At 38.4% G+C, this 18927-nt stretch overlaps 1 protein-coding gene across 1 annotated transcript in view; it reads left to right on the top strand.

Annotated features, from left to right (window-relative positions):
- Positions 1 to 18927, top strand: part of gabrr2a (gamma-aminobutyric acid type A receptor subunit rho2a) — an 82383-nt gene that overhangs the window by 21278 nt on the left and 42178 nt on the right. The window contains 2 exon segments of the mRNA XM_053335360.1: positions 9949 to 10016; positions 12951 to 13174. Coding sequence (XP_053191335.1) covers positions 9949 to 10016; positions 12951 to 13174 — 292 coding nt within the window.

Here is an 18927-nt window from a genome sequence, read left to right as displayed (position 1 = left end):
CCTTATCCCCTCTCTAACTCTGGTCCTTATAGTCCCTCTAACCCTGATCCTTATAGTCTCTCTAACTCTGGTCCTTATAGTCTCTAACTCTGGTCCTTATAGTCTCTAACTCTGGTCCTTATAGTCTCTCTAACTCTGGTCCTTATAGTCTAACGCTGGTCCTTATAGTCCCTCTAACTCTGGTCCTTATAGTCTAACTCTGGTCCTTATAGACTCTCTAACTCTGGTCCTTATAGTCTAACTCTGGTCCTTATAGACTCTCTAACTCTGGTCCTTACCCAGATAGCATGCGAATGTGGGCCACTTGAGGCAATGATCCGGAACTGTAGGCATTCTTCTGGCCCGGACAAAACAGACGTGAACCTAAACTGGCCCATGTAGTAAATGCTACATTTGGGCCAAATATCACAAAACGAATATGGCCCATCTTTGGCCGAAATATGGCAAGTATGGCAATGACTAATCCGGATGTGAGCATAAAGAGGCCCACATATAAGGAAACATACTTGGCCCACCTTTGTTGAAACATATGTGGGCCAGTCTTGGCCGAACTGGTTTATTTGGTGTGTTTTTGGTTGACATCTGGCATTGTGATGGCTTGGTTATGGCCCACTTTTGGCAAACATGAGCGGACCGCCCAAGTGCCATCATTCCATGCTGTATGTGGGCCGGATGAACATGTCAGGTGGGCCAGATATGGGCCAAAAGAATTTTGCTATCTGGGTATAGTCTAACGCTGGTCCTTATAGTCTCTCTAACTCTGGTCCTTATAGTCTAACTCTGGTCCTTATAGACTCTCTAACTCTGGTCCTTATAGTCGAACTCTGGTCCTTATAGACTCTCTAACTCTGGTCCTTATAGACTCTCTAACTAAGAATAAAAACAGTCCAAGGTTTCTTTTCAGTACTTTGGCTAAACTGACAAAGAGCCACAATACTACTGATCCATGTATTCCTTTAACTCTCAGTAGTGATGACTTCATGAGTTTCTTTAATGATAAAATGTTAACCATTAGGGACAAAATTAATCACCTCCTGCCCTCAATAAACTCTGATTCATCTTCTAACACAGAATACCTAGAAATCGCTGTTAAACCTGATACCTTAGACTGTTTCTCTCCAGTCAACCTTACAGAATTAACTTCAATGATTACTTCATCTAAACCATCAACTTGTCTCTTAGACCCGATTCCAACTAGGCTGCTCAAGGAAGTATTCCCCTCAGTTAGCACTTCCTTGTTAGATATGATTAATCTGTCTTTGGTGACAGGTTATGTACCACAGTCCTTTAAGGTAGCTGTAATTAAACCACTTCTTAAAAAGCCTACTCTTGATTCAGAGGTTCTAGCCAACTATAGGCCGATATCAAACCTTCCCTTTCTCTCTAAGATCCTCGAGAAAGCAGTTGCTAATCAGCTGTGTAACTTTCTCCATAGTAACAGTTTATTTGAGAATTTCCAGTCTGGATTTAGAGCTCATCATAGCACAGAGACTGCACTGGTAAAAGTTATAAATGACCTTTTAACCTCATCAGACAATGGACTTCTCTCTGTCCTCATCCTGTTAGACCTTAGTGCTGCCTTTAATACTATTGATCATCAAATCCTGTTGCAGAGACTTGAACATTTAATTGGTATTAAAGAAATAGCATTGAAATGGTTTAAATCATATTTATCTGATAGATTTCAGTTTGTAAATGTTCATGATAAATCCTCCATGCAAACAAAAGTTAGATATGGTGTTCCTCAAGGCTCAGTGCTTGGACCAATACTATTCTCCTTATATATGCTTCCTTTAGGAAACATTATCCGGAATCACTCAATTTTCATTGTTATGCAGATGATACTCAATTATATCTATCAATAAAGCCAAATGAAACTAACCAATTAACTAAACTACAAAAAATGCATTAAGGACATAAAGGCCTGGATGACCTGCAACTTCCTGTTATTAAACTCAGAAAAAACTGAAGTTATTGTGCTTGGCCCTAAACACCTTAGAAATTCACTATCAAACGACATAATTACTCTGGATGGCATTACTCTGGCCCCCAGCTCCACTGTAAGGAACCTAGGAGTTATCTTTGATCAGGATTTGTCCTTTAATTCCCACATAAAACAAATTTCAAGGACTGCCTTCTTTCATCTGTGTAATATTGCAAAAATTAGACACATCCTGTCTCAAAATGATGCTGAAAAACTAGTCCATGCATTTGTTACTTCTAGGCTGGACTACTGCAATTCATTATTATCAGGCTGTCCTAACAAGTCTCTAAAGACTCTCCAGCTGGTCCAGAATGCAGCTGCCCGTGTTCTGACAAAAACTAGAAAGAGAGATCATATTACTCCCATCTTGGCTTCACTGCATTGGCTTCCCGTAAAATTCAGAATAGAATTCAAAATCCTCCTCCTCACCTTCAAAGCTCTTAATGGTCAGGCTCCATCATATCTTAAAGAACTGATAGTACCTTATGTTCCTACTAGAAGACTGTGCTCCCAGCATGCAGGTCTACTTGTGGTTCCTAGTATCTCTAAAAGTAGAACAGGAGGTAGAGCCTTCAGCTATCAGGCTCCTCTCCTGTGGAACCATCTTCCAGATTTGGTCCAGGGGGCAGACACCCTCCCTACATTTAAGAGTAGGCTTAAAACTTTCCTTTTTGATAAAGCTTATAGTTAGGGCTCTTTGAGCTCTTAACTTATGCTGCCATAGGCTTAGATTGCTGGGGGACCCCCATGATGCACTGGGCCTCTGTCTCCTCCTCCGTCTCTCTCTATCCATCCATCTATATCCATTAACACTCATGTTCTATTAATGCATTCAATAACCTAAACTTCTTCCCCGGAGTTGTCTTTCTGGTTTCTGGTCTTACAGGTAATCTGGGCCTGTAGACGTCCGGATGACGGATTCCAGTCCCGGACCATCTGGCTCCATTGTTGATTTTCATTGTGCTTCTCTCCTCTATCCTTCCTTTCTCTCCTCTCAACCCCAACCGGTCGAGGCAGATGTCCGCCCACTTCTGAGTCTGGTTCTGCCTGAGGTTTCTTCTTGTTAAAAGGGAGTTTTTTCTCGCCACTGTTGCTCATGTGGGAATGTTGGGTCTCTTTAAAGTTAAAACCTGAAGAGTTTGGTTTAGAACCTGCTCTATGTGTAAAGTGCCTTGAGATGACTTTGTTGTGATTTGGCGCTATACAAATAAAGATTGATTGATTGATTGATCTAACTCTGGTCCTTATAGACTCTCTAACTCTGGTCCTTATAGACTCTAACTCTGGTCCTTATAGTCTCTCTAACTCTGGTCCTTATAGTCTAACTCTGGTCCTGTGCTGTGCTCAGTGTGCTTAAAATGAATTGAATTTAAAGTTCAGACTGGTCAGATCTATGCAATCTCATCATTTTAAAATGTTTACATGAGTGTTGAATGTATTATGGGCAAGGCAATGTATGGACTGAGCATTTGGGAAATCACGTTCAAACCTTTCAATCACTCCATTGGTATTGCCGGTGAGAATTGAAGCTCCATCTTCCATCTCCCTCTAGGTGGAAGCTTTATCTCAAGCTGTCTCAAGTTGTTGTAAATGGATTCTGCATTTGTGCCATGGCTAAAAATACATTGTCCACATCTTCTTCCCCACTCACATCACATCTCACGTATATAATAAGATGAGCACGTTCTTGTGCTGTGCTTTCATCAATGGGGATGCTGTTCTTTTGATCTCTTTAATATTTGAAACAAATGTCCTGAAGCCTCATCAGAAGGAGCTTTTTTTTAAGGCGACCATGTAGGTGGATCGGATCTGATTTCTGGTTCCTTGTTTTGCAGAGTCTCCTTTTGCTTGTTTGCTGCAACTTCAACGACCTTCTCTGTGCTATACTATCATGATTTTATTTGATTTTTTTGTGCACCTGGTTGAGTGCATGGCTGATAACGTCCCTGTTAATCCACTCTTGTGACAAGTGTGTGCTGATGACCTTTTCAGAAAGCAGAAGGGTTTTTGCTTCATTCCAAGCTTCCACCCTGAACAAATAGTATTAAAGGTCTTCATTTCTCTCCACTGCTGGCTGGTCCTATTAGCTGGGAGAAAGAAGGTTAGGTGGGGTTATCATCATCATTGATCTCTAAGGGCGCTTTCACACCACTAGTTTGATTATTTGGTCCGCAATAGGCAGTAAAATAGTTACTATGTAGCATACAGGCTGTGGTGTGGTCTGCATTCACACCTGCAAACCAATCAAGATTGGTCCGATTGACGTTTCCTCATCTTCCGGTAGGTCGGCATTCGGTGCGGCTGCTTTCATACCAACAGCAGTTGGTGCGCACTAAACAGTCCATTCAGACCAAAAGCTCTTAGTTCGGTTTGTTTTCGTTGGTGTGAAAGCATCAATCGCACTCGGGTGCGCACTAAATCAAGTGGACCAAGACCTCCAAAAAGAGGTGGTCTCGGTTTTTGGCAAAATCCAAAATTCGTGAGTAAGCTTAGAGTTTATGCATGTTTTTTTTATTGGACATCACTGTATGCTGACTATCACAAAACAGAGAAATGAATAATAGTGATTCGGAGCACAGATTGAGCGACTAAGAAAAAAAGTTTTTTTTATCAATCGTTTTGTATTTGTTTGTTTGTTTATTTACACATAAGTGAAAAAATATAGTTATTATTATAGTAATAATAAGTACAGAGGAATATTAGGGTTTTATTAAAAACTTAAGAATTCATCAGCTCAGATTTCAGGGTGAGGCTCTGAGTTATTAAACCTGCTGTCTGAAATGGGCCTCTGGTTTCTATCCATTTTTACCTCCACACTAACATAATGGATGTAAGTGGAATTTAGTTTGTTGTGCTTACAGCATTAACAAATGACATTAAAAAACCTCTACAGCAGCTTGATTTTTCCAGGAACAATGTCCCTGTTACGCTGGATAATCCACAGAGCATGTGCTCTCCATTCATGGTAACTATTTTTTGCAGTAATGTGCAACTAAAATAAACTGGCTGATACTAAAAGCAGTTCTTATTTCCTGTATGTGTGTGTAAGGCAGAAGACAAGAGGACACTACTTTTTTTAAAGGGTCTGGAGGTATGTTCATGATCAGGAGCAGGGGCAACGCCAGGGATTTTGGGCCCCATGGAGAGATATCACATGGAGCAGCACAGGCTGCCCAACTACACCTCCAGAACCCAATCCACCCATTTAAAACCCAGCTTAAAAATACTCTATGTGCGCAGGCTTGCAGCTCTCAATACTAACTGTACAATATTTACTGACACTGAGCTGTGAACATATAACACTGTGTAGACATGCATGCAGCATTCTGCATACAGTGGACTTCACTAAATGATGCAAGCTGATATCCTCTGTAAGTCTTTTACACTCTAAATTAAATGTTTGGTTTTTTTTAAACATTTAAATTTAGGGCTTTTTTTCCTTTATTTAAAGTGGCTCTTACCTTTCTTGCAACAACAACCCCCCCCCCCCCCCTCCCCACATCAGAGTTTTCACAGAATATTATGAGAATGGAATAATGACTCATTCTATGCCTGGTGGTAAGGGTAGCTTTAACAGTGGATGGCAGAGAAGCAGAAAACAGAGAGAGAGAGATTACTCCTCTAAATGTAATCTTAATGTTATCATTTTTATATGGAATATATCTTAATATGAATGAATAACATGAAACTTAGATATAAATTAACCTCTTTAATTAAAATAAATGAACATTATCATCTATAAATGATGAATGATGATAGGTTATACTTATGTTGTAATATTATTTAGGGCCCCTGTCAGCCATGGGCCCTTACTGAGCCCCCCTGAGCAGGAGTAACATGAGAATACTCTTCAGCCTGGAGTCTGCTCTTTTTACTGCACACATGCTCAACTGATTGTGAACGATTGGGTAAAACATCTGAAGGTTTTGGGGTTATTTTACCATCATTTTCACCATATGCTGCTCTGAATAATTACCCAGAAGCAAATGTGTGATCAATCAATCAATCATTATCACCTGCTGAGCTGAATCACACAGATCCTGATGTGTCTTGTCTCTTCATAAATGTAGTATATAAAGGACAGCATGTCTAGCCTTTGTTGTGTGATTGTCTGCTTCAGTATTACATTCACTTTCACTCATGTAACTATGTTAACATGTCGTAATGCTAATATTATGCTATACCATTAATATGCATAGTGGTTTCATGACCATATGCTTGAGAATTAGAATTGAGTTTGACTGTGCTCCTTATTGGAGGCTGAATATTTAATGGAGTATTTATATGCAGCAAATGTACTCCATATTATTAATTAATAATAATTAATAATATAATATTATCACCATTCTAAAATAAATGGTCTTTTCTTTTTAATGAAGAACTATATTTGAATCCCTCTTACAAAAAAGAAAAGAAAAAAGTTAGTTCAAACTGAACGTCTATAAAAGCTATGTGACTGTTAATTATGGAAATTAAAGTTAAAGTTAGACAGTCCCTAACTTTAGACTTTTCCTCTCTCATCAACCAGTCAAGTTTTAAAAAGTGTCATTCTTCAATATCAGGGAAAAAAAAAAATCCAAAATCTATATACTGAATGGAATAGTAATAGTTATGACATTAGATATAAATGAAATATTGACTCTATAAAGGAAGCAGTAATTAAATGTAATGTGTAAATATAGTGGAGGTTGAATACAGTGTGCAATGTTAAGTCCAGTCAATAGTGTAGAGACTGTATAAGTGACGTTAAATGTAACTCCATAATGTGAAGGTTGCTTGGTATGCTGGATGGGCTTCTAAATTATATGTTTACAAAGCCTCTTATCTCAAATAGCAAGTAGTCATGATTTAAAATTAAAAAATGAACCATGATGATCATTTTCTTTGATTTTTTAAAGCATGTCTTGTAATTTGCCAACCAGAAGCTGCACTATTAGAGTTTTGTTGTACACTTACTACTTGATCAAAACTCATGGAGTGCTCAGAATGGAAGGGTTCCTGCTCTGAGGTGCATTGTTAAGTGGTATAAGTAGAAAAAAGGCTGGAGTTACCAAATATGTTGGTGATCAGGAATTTACACTGCAAATGTCAAGGCAACCTTGTTTGCACCAAAGTGTTGGTCAGGGAGTCATTAGGATGTGATGGTGGCATTGGAGAAAAGGCTTTCAGCTGAAGGTGTCCAGATGTTCTTTCACCAAAATGATGAAGCTTAGAGCGACATCACCCTCCGTTACACCTGCTGCTACCAAGCAACAATATGAAAATGTAAATCAGCAGCACACAACCTGATGGAAATATTCTTATTTCTACATGTAATTCCTATAGCATACATCAACATATCATCAGAGTTTTATATTGCTTTAGTTCTGGACAGGTAGAAAGTGTTCAGCTATACAGATGACACTGTCCTTTATTCCTGTGTATTTTCTATTCATGCTGTTACTTGAAATCTACAACTATCATTTAATCTCCTTCAAAAACACCTTCATCATTTAAAACTGGTCCTAAACTATAAACTGGATAGTGTTTAAGAATGCAAGAAATATTGACTGTGGTAGTTTTGTAATGGGTTCACCATAGTAGAGAGGGTGCAATACTATACCTGTCTAGGCATTTCGGTCAATGAAAAACGTACTGTTCAAGTCTATATGTTGTACGTAGTCCCCAAAGTTGAGATTAAAATCGAGCTTTCTTTTTTAGAAAATAGATCTTGCTTTCCTTTATTGACAAGAAAAAGAATAGTTAAAGCAGTTTTCCTCTCTGTACTGGACTACAGGGATGTTATTTATGTGCTGGCAGCTATTTTCCACTCTCAAACCTTTAGATGCAGTATATCACTCCACATAAAGATTCATTACTGAAGATAGTTATGGACAGGGGCGCAACTACCTACTTTCTGAGGGGTATGCAGATACATTGCAGGCCCCCCCCCCCACCCGGCACCCCCACCTGAATTTTTTTTTAATGGTTATGTAACCCAGCTGTAATTTCAGTCACTTTATGTTATTGTATTAGTATTATTTGTGTTTGTATTATTTGTATGATTTGAGTGAAATGCCCCTTTAAGGGTTAAGACAACATCACATTATGACAGTTTTAAGACAGTCATGAGATTTACTATAGTGCCCCTAGTGAGCATCGCGAGCTCAGATGTGTGTCCTGATTCTTTCTCTCCATCCTCACACCTGAATGACATGAACTTTGTGTTAAGGAGGTTTCAAAAATACAGCAAGCAGTCAAACCACATATAAAAATATGAAATTTTAATTGTAAATGATATCCTTATTGGATATCAGTTACTGATTGGACGCTGCATCTGATCTGACTTATCAGATACATCACAACAGCACTGTAGTGTTATATCCGAGTGAAGACATTAAACTCAAGTGTATCACTCCCAAGTTCTATAATTTATCTGTTTTATGATTCACCATCTAGTTAAAAAAAAAAAGATAACTGTCTGAACAACAAAATAACCACAAACCAGTTCCTTTATTTTTCTTGTCATGATCTGTTATATTGTAAATACTGATCAGACAACAGTAACCTGTTGTTTTACTAGTAGTAGCTTTAGCTAACCTGAATGTTTACAAGCCTCCTCTTGATACACTGACATAACTTACCTACTGTCTTTCAACCACTTTGAAAAGCTTTTTTTCATCCCTGCAAAATCTTTCTCTTTCTCTTTCTCTTTCTCTTTCTCCCTCTTCCGTTTTCTGTTTTGTGCCCCCGAGAGCTTTATTTTCTGTCTCTCCATGTCATTAGGTCCCTGTCATCGAATGACAACACGATTCAAATGAAAACACTCCTGCTCTAGCGCGTGCTCGAGGGGGCGCGTGCTTTTCACCTCTCTCCCCGGAGGGGAGGCGATTATCAGAGGGGCAGGGGAGGGAGGCGGAGGGGCGCCTAATCAGTGACGTGTCTCTGTTATTGATCATATCATTTACTACACATGCACAAACGCTGTTAAATACAGAAAATGCAGACTCGAAATAATTTTACCCCCATCGCTTTGGCGCCCCCTCCATTGTGGTGCCCCTATGCGCCGCATATAGTGCATACCCACTTTTTGCGCCACTGGTTATGGATCATACAATTGCTTACTTTATCAAAAAGCTGACCTCCCTGCTCTATGAGTTAGGAGGAATCAGCATTACTACATACTGTCAACCAAGCAACTGCTTTGTCCTCCTGGGTCAAAATGGAGCCGGTCTGGTTTGACTGTTTATAGAGCATAAGGTTTAAATGATAATCCGGTTCTGTGTTAGAACTTTTTAGCCAACTTCATCCCAACTTATTACCACAGGTTTTACACATATTTTTGGAAATTATGGTCAATAGCCATGTATTCTTTTTTTATTGCTATTGTGTTTGTATTTATTGTATGTCTGTACCTCAGCACTGAAAATGAAGGTTCTCCATAAATGTGTTTTTCCCAGATTTTTACCTTAACATACTGTTCATATTCTACACCCTGTCTTAGAATCTCCTTGTGAAACGTGTCTATACTAAATTTTGAAGCACAGATGTGTTAAGAAAGCATCAATAGTCAATCTGACTGATCAATAAATGTGATTAAACCTTGATTCATGTTTCAGAGAACAGAGAGAGTGCATTTTTTAGCTTTTACACCACTCATTTATGGAAAAAAAACCAGCTACTATCACACAATATCATGTCTTATTTTACCTAAGACATGAAAATATAACCTAGCAATAATGATGTAAATGTATTTAATGTAAAGGTAAAATGAGCAGAACTTTATGGAAGTGTGGGGTTTATTGTATAACCATTAGAGCCATCAGTCTTCACTGCTACATCACAAAAACTACTATCTTATTAAAACTATTAACTATTCATTTCACTAAAACACATGGCAATAGATACGGAGATCAAAATGAAATGAATGAGTGAATGATTGTGCTTTCAAATCCAGTAGTTCATAATGGTCTTTTTTTTGACAGGTCCTGCCATCCCAGTTGGAGTAGATGTTCAGGTGGAGAGTTTGGACAGCATCTCTGAAGTTGATATGGTAAGAAAACCTGTTCATCCACATTGCCTACTGCATGAGATGGAGATCAGATTGATTTATACAGAATACTTTACAAAAGGCAGACATGAAACAATAAAAAAACTAAAGTAAAAGCCAAGTTTCAATAAAAAATGGACTATGTAGCCTAAACGAAATGATGATCAAACATTAAGAAAAAACAAGAACACAGAACTAAAGTCTACCTAGCAGAAACAAGCACTGTATGATGGATTCACTGGCTTTACTACTAAAAATTAAACAGGATCCAGTAATGCACCTTAGTTGGAAGAAGCTCTAAATCAAATGACCTTGCTAAAAATGTAAAGCTTGAATCAAACACCTCATCAAGGGTTTTGATAGAATGCTTAATATCTGAATAGTAGACCTAGTCAGGACTGGACCTGGTCAGCATTAATTATATGAATGTATGGTTTAACTTTTTTTGGAATAGGTTAAGATTGCATGTCACTGTGAAAGTGTTCAGTAATCATATATAATATTCATATGCAGATAATCATATGTAAATAGACTGTACTTATATAGAGTTTTTATGGTCTTTTTGACCACTCAGAGCACTTTTACATTACATGTCACATTCACCCATTCACACACATTCATACACTGATGACAGGAGCTACCACACAGAGTGTTAACCTGCTCATCAGGAGGGAAACTAAGCATTCATACACACAGGGAATTTTTGACATGTCAGTCCTGGTTGTGGAGTTTAATACTACAGCAACTACTGTCTCAGGGATACAACAGAAGATCAGCAGGTGTATTTGTGTACAGTGCAGCCAAATGCACGTTGTTCAATTGCTGAAGGCAGTCATGAAAATTTGCAGCCTTCATCAGATTTCATCCTGCACTCAGTACAAGTAGCTTTCCACACACAGCAGAGAGCTCAGAACAGCTAACAAGACTGTGCAGTCTGTCACTGTTACTCTTCATCTCACTGTGGCTGCTTGTCTTGTTTTGATGAATTATTCTTGGAGACAAATCCATCGCATTTCCTGATGATTTGTCGATTCATGAATAACTTGCCAACAATTCAATTAGTCAGAAAGTATTTTGACAATCAATTCATTGTTTTAAGTTATTTTTTAGAAGGCAGAATTTCTCTGATTCCACCTTCTCAAATGTGAACATTTTCTGGTTTCTTTAGTTTCTATGGCAGTAAAGTAAATGTGTGGGCAAAATAAGATATTTGTATGATGTCATCTTGGACTTTGGGAAACTGTGATAGACATGTTTTATTATTTTCTGACATTTTATAGACCAATCAATTAATTGATTAACTAAAACCAATAATCAACAGATTACTTAATGAAAATAATCCTTAGTTGCAGCTCTAGTTTCCTGTGACTGTTTCAATATAAAAGCAAGAAAAAAGTCCACACACTGCAGCTCCCAATGCAGGTAGATTTAATAGGATATCACCAGTGACATCATGAGCTCAGTGCTCTTCTTCACACTAAAAATCAACTAGATAGTAGCCATCTTAAATCCACCAAACACCAAAGGCCATGGTCACCTGATAGTCACATGATGTGCCAATCCCACTCAGTGCTTTCCAGGTGTACATATGTACATTCATTTTATGTATGCACACATATGTATGTACACATGAAAGTGTTATTTTGTCCAGCAGCTGCTTTCTTACTCTTCATGTGTGTCTACCACAAACTTTTTTTCTTCACAATAAAAGCTACACTTTGTTTTGTGTTGTTAGATGCTTTAATTTACTGCAGCAGCAGTAAAAATATTCAGCTTGCATTAGCAGTAACATAACACAGCTCTGATCTAGTGTTAGGATGTTGAACCGTAACTAGTTCCTTGTGCATAGATCTGGATCAACATCACAACATTTAGTAATTACATTTCTTACCTTAAAATGAAATCAACAACATCCAGATTTTGTTTGTAGTGTTTCATACACAGAGCTGAGAAGCTTCCAGCTTTGATTGGCTGGAATCAGTTTTGGTCTCTTGGGCAGTGGCCAGCCAGAAGAACTCATCACATGCAGTCAGTGGGAAGGGAAACACAAAAAGTGAGGAAATCTAATTAAATGTTGACAACTGAGGACCAAACACAGTTAAACAGTGGCAGGTTTTCTCTGCTGATGGGCTTTTTGATGGTGTAAACAGCAGACACATTTCCCTTGTTTTTCACTGTGGCTGCAGGGTTATTGTTACTATAGACTCCTCAATCAAGTCTTATATTTGGTTCCACAGCTTTATGCTGCCCTATGCATCTGTTGCACTGGGTTTTATACATATCATCAAAATCCCACAGTACTGCACATTGCCCAGTCAATATTATGTATATTATATTTTGAACTCAACAGCTCTTTTCATTTGGATACACGAAATGTATTACTTTTTTTAAAATTGGAAATGTTATTTATATTATTTATGATTATTTAAAGTTCCAGTAAACAGTTAGAGCACAATTATTTAATCAGATACCACAGATTTGATTCGATAACTCAAAAATGGGAGGGACTTGCAAAGGCCAGGTCTTGATAGGCATCCAGGTCCCATGGGTCTCCAGGTCCAGACAGATGGCCATGTCTGCTGCTGCTGTTATTATTTTCAGTGTTGATGCTACTGTGCCACTCTGTCCTCTTTCCATCTTATCCCCCTCTCCCTCTCCTCTTTCTTTCTCTCACACATTCACTCTCTCTCAACCCAACCACTCAAGGCAGGGAGTTTTTCCTTGCTGCTGTCGCCAAGTGCTTGCTTATTGGGGAATGTTGAGGGTCTAGACCTGCTCTATGTGTAAAGTGCCTTGAGATGACTTTTGTTGTGATTTGGCGCTATATAAATAAAGATTGATTGATTGATTGATTGATTGACTTTGTTAGTATAGGTAGACACCAGAACAATGATTCCGTCAGTCCTTACTGTTACACTCTTGGTGGAATTCCCACAGGACTTCACCATGACTCTGTATCTGAGGCACTACTGGAAGGACGAGCGCCTGTCGTTCACCAGCAGCACCAACAAGAGCATGACGTTTGACGGTCGTCTGGTGAAGAAGATCTGGGTTCCCGATGTCTTCTTTGTCCACTCTAAGAGGTCCTTCATCCATGACACCACCACAGACAACATCATGCTGCGTGTCTTTCCTGATGGACACGTCCTCTACAGTCTGAGGTCTGTACCATTTCATCAACTCAGTTATTGTTCAGGACCCATGTTGATGTGCCTGAGTGGAAATGTTCATTCAAGTCCTGTTAATGCAGCAGGAATATTTCCAACATGTCCTTTAAACAGCAGATATTTGACCTGCTAGTAAAGAGTCATTAAAGTAGTTTGCTCCAGTGTAGTTAAGTTTAATGGTTCAAAAACATCCACAGAAACTGTGACAATGAATACATCACCTGCTCACACAGGTTAGCCAGTGTTAAGGCCCATTTTTGCTCAACTTTAAATACGGATTCGGTTACGGACGGAGCCTTCTGTCCGTGCTCTGTGTCCGTATTCCTGCACGTTTCCATAAAGCTTACGGATACGAACCTAACGGAGCAGTACCACCGGGAACCATAGGGGGCAGTGTTGCTGTCACTACTCGATACGTAGTTCTAGTGAGACACGAAGAAGAAATAACAATGGTGGAACTGTTTGAGGAAAGGATGTGTGAGTTGGTTAGAAACTTTAAACATATCGTTTTTGTCTTTTATGCAAGAGGAACATTATCAATATCTCCTCCACAGTAGCCAGGTTTGTTTTTGAGTTTGTTGTTGTCATAAACTTTTGACTCTGTGCTGCCCCCTGGTGGATGTATTGGTTAACATCCATGCCAACGTAAAGGACGCATGGAAGTATGTGAGCAGTGAGGGTAACATCGTTTGAAAAGGACGTATACATTTTCGTACGTACGTTGAGCTGAAATGGGCCTTTAATCTCCAATCTCCTACAAAGCAAGTTCAACATACCCAGGATGTCTTTATCATTTTCAGGCTTCACTGAGCCTAACACTGGCCATCCAGATAACCTGAACTCTGGGTTTTCCTATCCAGCTACAAGTGTGTTCTTGTGAAAGAAGCTGTGGTTGTTCATTTCAAGAGACACCATCAGAACCATGAATGAAGTACATGTGATATAGGTATAGGTTGTATCTTTATTAGTTTAGTGTCTCATGTTATTCTGACTTTTTGTCCATGTCAGGATCCTGTATCTTTTTTCCAGTGATCTGATTGGTCAGTGGTTGGAGTATTGACATGATGTGATCTGATGATTTGAACTGTTCCAAAACAGTTACCATGGTGATGTGACCCAGTAAGAAGTGAACCATCGTCGTAGGACTGAAACCCAGAGTTAAACCTGAACTTACCTCACTCACCCCAAATCCTGCTTGTAGTACAGACCCTTGATCTCTTTCAAGAAGAGAAGGGCATGCCCCCTCAATACACAGAGAGGTGCACATATCTAATGATACATCTGGAGCTGAACAAATGACACTTCTGACATTAACACTCCATAATAAGCTTTTTTCAAGCTGAATAAACATCATTATACTAAGTCTTTATGGACTATACATTTGAGTCTTACAACAACAAACACCAAAGAAAAGAAAAGAAAAGTTGTCACCAGCCAAAACTTTTTTCCCCATCTGTTTCCCAGATGAAAAAAAAAAGAAAAAAAGGAGCTCTTCTATTTCTCACTGAGTCTAAAAAAACGCTGTGATTTTTTTCTGTGATGTAAACCCAAATTTCCTTCATGAAGTCTATTTGTCTCTTGCTATAGAATACCTGAGTAGAGTACCTGAAAGAGCTGCGAGCCCTGAAGAATGACAATTGGGTTTTTAAGCATCTCTGTACTGTACAAGTGCTTCTTCAGAAACGTTTATAAGAATTATACTCTGATGAGAAAAGCTCTGAATACTTGTCATGGCTTATAATTGAAATGGTTTCACTTGCAAACAATGTGGACAGAAAATAGACTATTCAGTGAGGATCCTGTTTCCATGCTGGTACAGATCAATAGCAGAGGCCTTGTGCTGGTAGAGTGGTAATTTCATCAGGAGAAGGCACAACTTTCTTTCACCTACAAGAGCACTTGGTAATACAGTGGCCTGACATGACAGTGTGCAACACTAGAGGAGAGTATCAGTATAGATGGACCAGTGCAATGCTGCTTTCCTACTAATGTGACAGAGAGATTCAATCACAGGTGTTGTAGTTTTTGGTTTCAGCTGGTAGTGATGAAGAGATGAAGAGATGATGAAGTATGCTGTGATTTAATGCTGACATTTGATTTGCTGTAATGCTGTTTATCTTACGGCCTTCCACAGTCATCAATAAATTAGTAATTATTCCTTAATTCTCACATGCTGTTCTTATTCTGACTCATAATTAGTCCCAACACCAATTCACATTCATTAATTCCCTGTGAGTTATTAATCAATGTTTGATTAATCTTTAATGAAGCTGTCAGAGACCAGACAGTGTAAAATACAGTCCAGTAGAACATTGTATAGAATATAGAGAATACAACAACATTTTTTTTAATAAACACAGGTCAAATTTGGTCATTTACATATATATAAATGTTTATCAGCTGCACACACACACACACACACACACACACACACACACACTGGGGCGCCGAAAAGGGGGGGTAAAGGAGACGGATTCTAGGGACCCATGATTGAGGGGGGCCCAGAGAGGCCCCTAATGATGATGAAATTATAATACAGAAAAAATAATGACACTAAGTTATTAACTAACATATAATCACACATGTTTTATTTTCAATGTCCTGGTAACAATAACTTTATTTGTTTTGGAAACATCAACGCTTGCAGGGCCCCCCCTTCCCCCCCTCTATTTATGTAAAATGGTTCAGTCCGACTGGATCAGCTGCAGGTAGCGCACCGGCGGTTTGTCACACAGCCACAGCGGGCAAGGAGGAGGAGACGGCAGTATGCCTCAAAAATCAGGCAGCCAAAAAAGAAAAGAAATTAAGAGAGGAGAAGGAGTTGAAGGGTCGACAATATGTCACCCAGTATTTCAAAAAAAAAGGTGGGTTTGTTAGTTGTGGCGGAAAGTTATGGAATATTAACTTTGTCCCTGTCTGTGGTCTATAAGCTAGCTCACTTTTCTCACCATGTTAGTCCAGAAAACTCTGGATTTTTACATTTTACTGCCATATTAGTTAAATAATCAATCCAGTCAAACATTTATCAAGCTGTTCTTATTCAATAATAGTTGATCTCCCCTCTGTCAAAATGATGCCTCATTCTGAACAGAGTCAAGTGCACCAGCAGCTGTCTGTCAGCCCCCAACTTCCCCTGCCCCTGAACCAGCCCCAGTGCCCCCACATGAGGAAGGAGGTGAGCAGCTGTGTGTGTTGAAATAATAACAATAATAATAATCATCATAAATTTTACTACAGTTTCAAAACAATACGAAGGTGAATCTGTTATGGGAAAGATGAATTAAAATGAATGAAATAAAAGTCATTTTGAACAATTTTAATGGTTTAAAAAGCATAAACCCTTTTTAAAAATGAAATAGAAGACGTGCAGTAAGAACAGAGGAGAACATCTGTGGTGTGTGCAGCAGACTGGGGTGACTGCTCTCAGTCCAATCAGAGAAGTTTACATGTTGGTGACTATGCTATTACAAATAGTTATATTATAGGAAATACTATATAATTAATGTATGTCATGTGCACTCTACAAAGCCAGGTCCAGGACCCTCTTCTGGTAATGATAGTCAGAAATACCATTAAAATGCATAATTGTATGTAAAAAAGCATCAAAAAATTTCGCCGCTGTGTTAGGGGACCCTGAAAAGATTCTTTTCATGGGGCCCAAAATCCCTAGCGGCGCCCCTGCACACACACACAAAAAGCATTTTATTTAAATTTTTGTACATTCATTAGGAAAAGTCCACCTATAAGAAATGTGAATGGTGTTTTTACAGCTCTTAAATGTAAAAAATAAAAAAAAGGTAAAATTGACCCTGAACAGTATGTAAGGGCAAGAGATAGAGTGTATTATGTACTTGTTGATGGAGAAAAGACATCCAAAGTTACATATTATGATGGTATATTATGTGACATAAGCAGGAGAACATGAAACCAATCATGATTTTAAAGAATATGATTGAATATGAACATATTTTGAATTTCTAAATAAATATGTCTCACAATAAATCCAGAACACTCTGTATGTAGGATGTAAAAATGTGAATATGAGTTGCGCAAACATAAAAAAATTGAAATACTTCCATGGTTACATATTGTGGATCACTTTAGGAGGCTAAAATAATGATGCTTTTAATGTTAAAATAGGTCAAAACTCACCTGAACAGTTTGTGATGGTTAAAACTACATTTTATTTTTCTTTGGCCACTTCGGACCAGAACTCCACAACAAGCTGAACATCATAATGTTATGACCTTATAAAAATGTTCCCTAACAGTTGCTTAGTTACCATCAGAAATGCAACATGAAATTTGGAATCGTGCTCGTGTCCGCTGGATGAATAGTCTTTTTCCTTTCAGCTCTACTTTCTGTCTGTTTAGCTCCATAATATTCCATTATGTTCACCAGCCAGTCAAAAGCTTTGTCTGTGTTCTGTTTAGTGCTGAGCGGCTTGTCAGTAGGGAGTGATGAAAGCCAAACAAAGAGGATGAGCTAAAAGATGCTAAAATGAACTGCACAGCTGGTGATGATTCACTTGGAGTTCATCCCAACACATCGATCCATTGTTGATATTAAAATGTTGATTATTGCAGCTTTGACTGCAGACGTGGTTATATACATGCTCAGTAGAAAACAAGGGATGAGGTTTTTCAGCATCTCAAACATGATGCTTCATCATGAAAAGAAACATGATGTGCTCTCAGCAGGATATTCTAGGAACATATAATTAATTATATTTGATATGCTTACCAGTCTGCTTAGGACTCCAGCAGGACTGCAGGATTCCTAAAAACAACATTGGACTCTGTTAAGCTCTGATAATGGCAGCTTTAGTGAATACTGACGTTGTTATTTTGCTCCCTCACTATGACTCATTATGTCATAATTACATCAGCATTAAGCTCATTTTGGTTCCATTCATTCATCTTTATTAAGAGCCTTGTTAAGAATGATTTTGTAATAATAATAATAATAATAACAATAATGTGTTTTACACTCTGTGCCTGCTGTTGTCAGTAGAGTATGTGTACAACAGCTTTATTAATTAATTATTTGATGTTCACATGATATTAAAATACTTTCTCTAACTTTGTTTATTATAAATTCTCCCATAAAAAGATTACTCTACTGATTAAGCATTGCACACCTGTAACATTGGATAGATCAAAATCAATGCAGCAGAAACATGATATCATGTTTTTTTTAATGGCAAATCAACCAGCTACATTACTCATAATCCATCTATAGGCATTTCACTCCATAGTACATATTGTGGTGTGATTTCCCAGAAGAGGTCTGCTAACATTATGTCTCGATTTTTTGTCTTTTTCAAACTTGTGGTCTTCAGTTTCAACCAACACTGACTTACACATATACTGTAGTTCTCCCCAACACTCAGAAACAGACACTGATATGTAGCCAAGAGATCTGAACCCTCTTTAATCTATTAGAGTCTAATTGTTGGCTCCTTTTGTAATGCAAGAATAGACCAATGAGGTACAATCATTCCTCGTTTTTGACAACTTTTTCAAAAGCTGTTTTAACATTGAGCGTGCGTCAGAGGACTTAATGATTCCAGCATGTTCCACAGTATGAATCTGACCCAGGTCTCAGTGGGTGGTCACACATTCTGTTCTATTTAAAACTCTGTGGTTCTGTTATTGGTAAAAGTGTCCTGGTTTCTGAGTGTCACCAATACATTTGGACTGAATTCAAAAGCCAATACTGAAGTCCAGTTCAGCTGACTTCATTAG

The sequence above is a fragment of the Scomber japonicus genome, chromosome 16 (genome assembly GCF_027409825.1).
Source record: "Scomber japonicus isolate fScoJap1 chromosome 16, fScoJap1.pri, whole genome shotgun sequence".
Classification (NCBI taxonomy): domain Eukaryota; kingdom Metazoa; phylum Chordata; class Actinopteri; order Scombriformes; family Scombridae; genus Scomber; species Scomber japonicus.
Note: the sequence above shows the minus strand (reverse complement) of the source record. Positions and strands in the feature narration are given on the sequence as shown.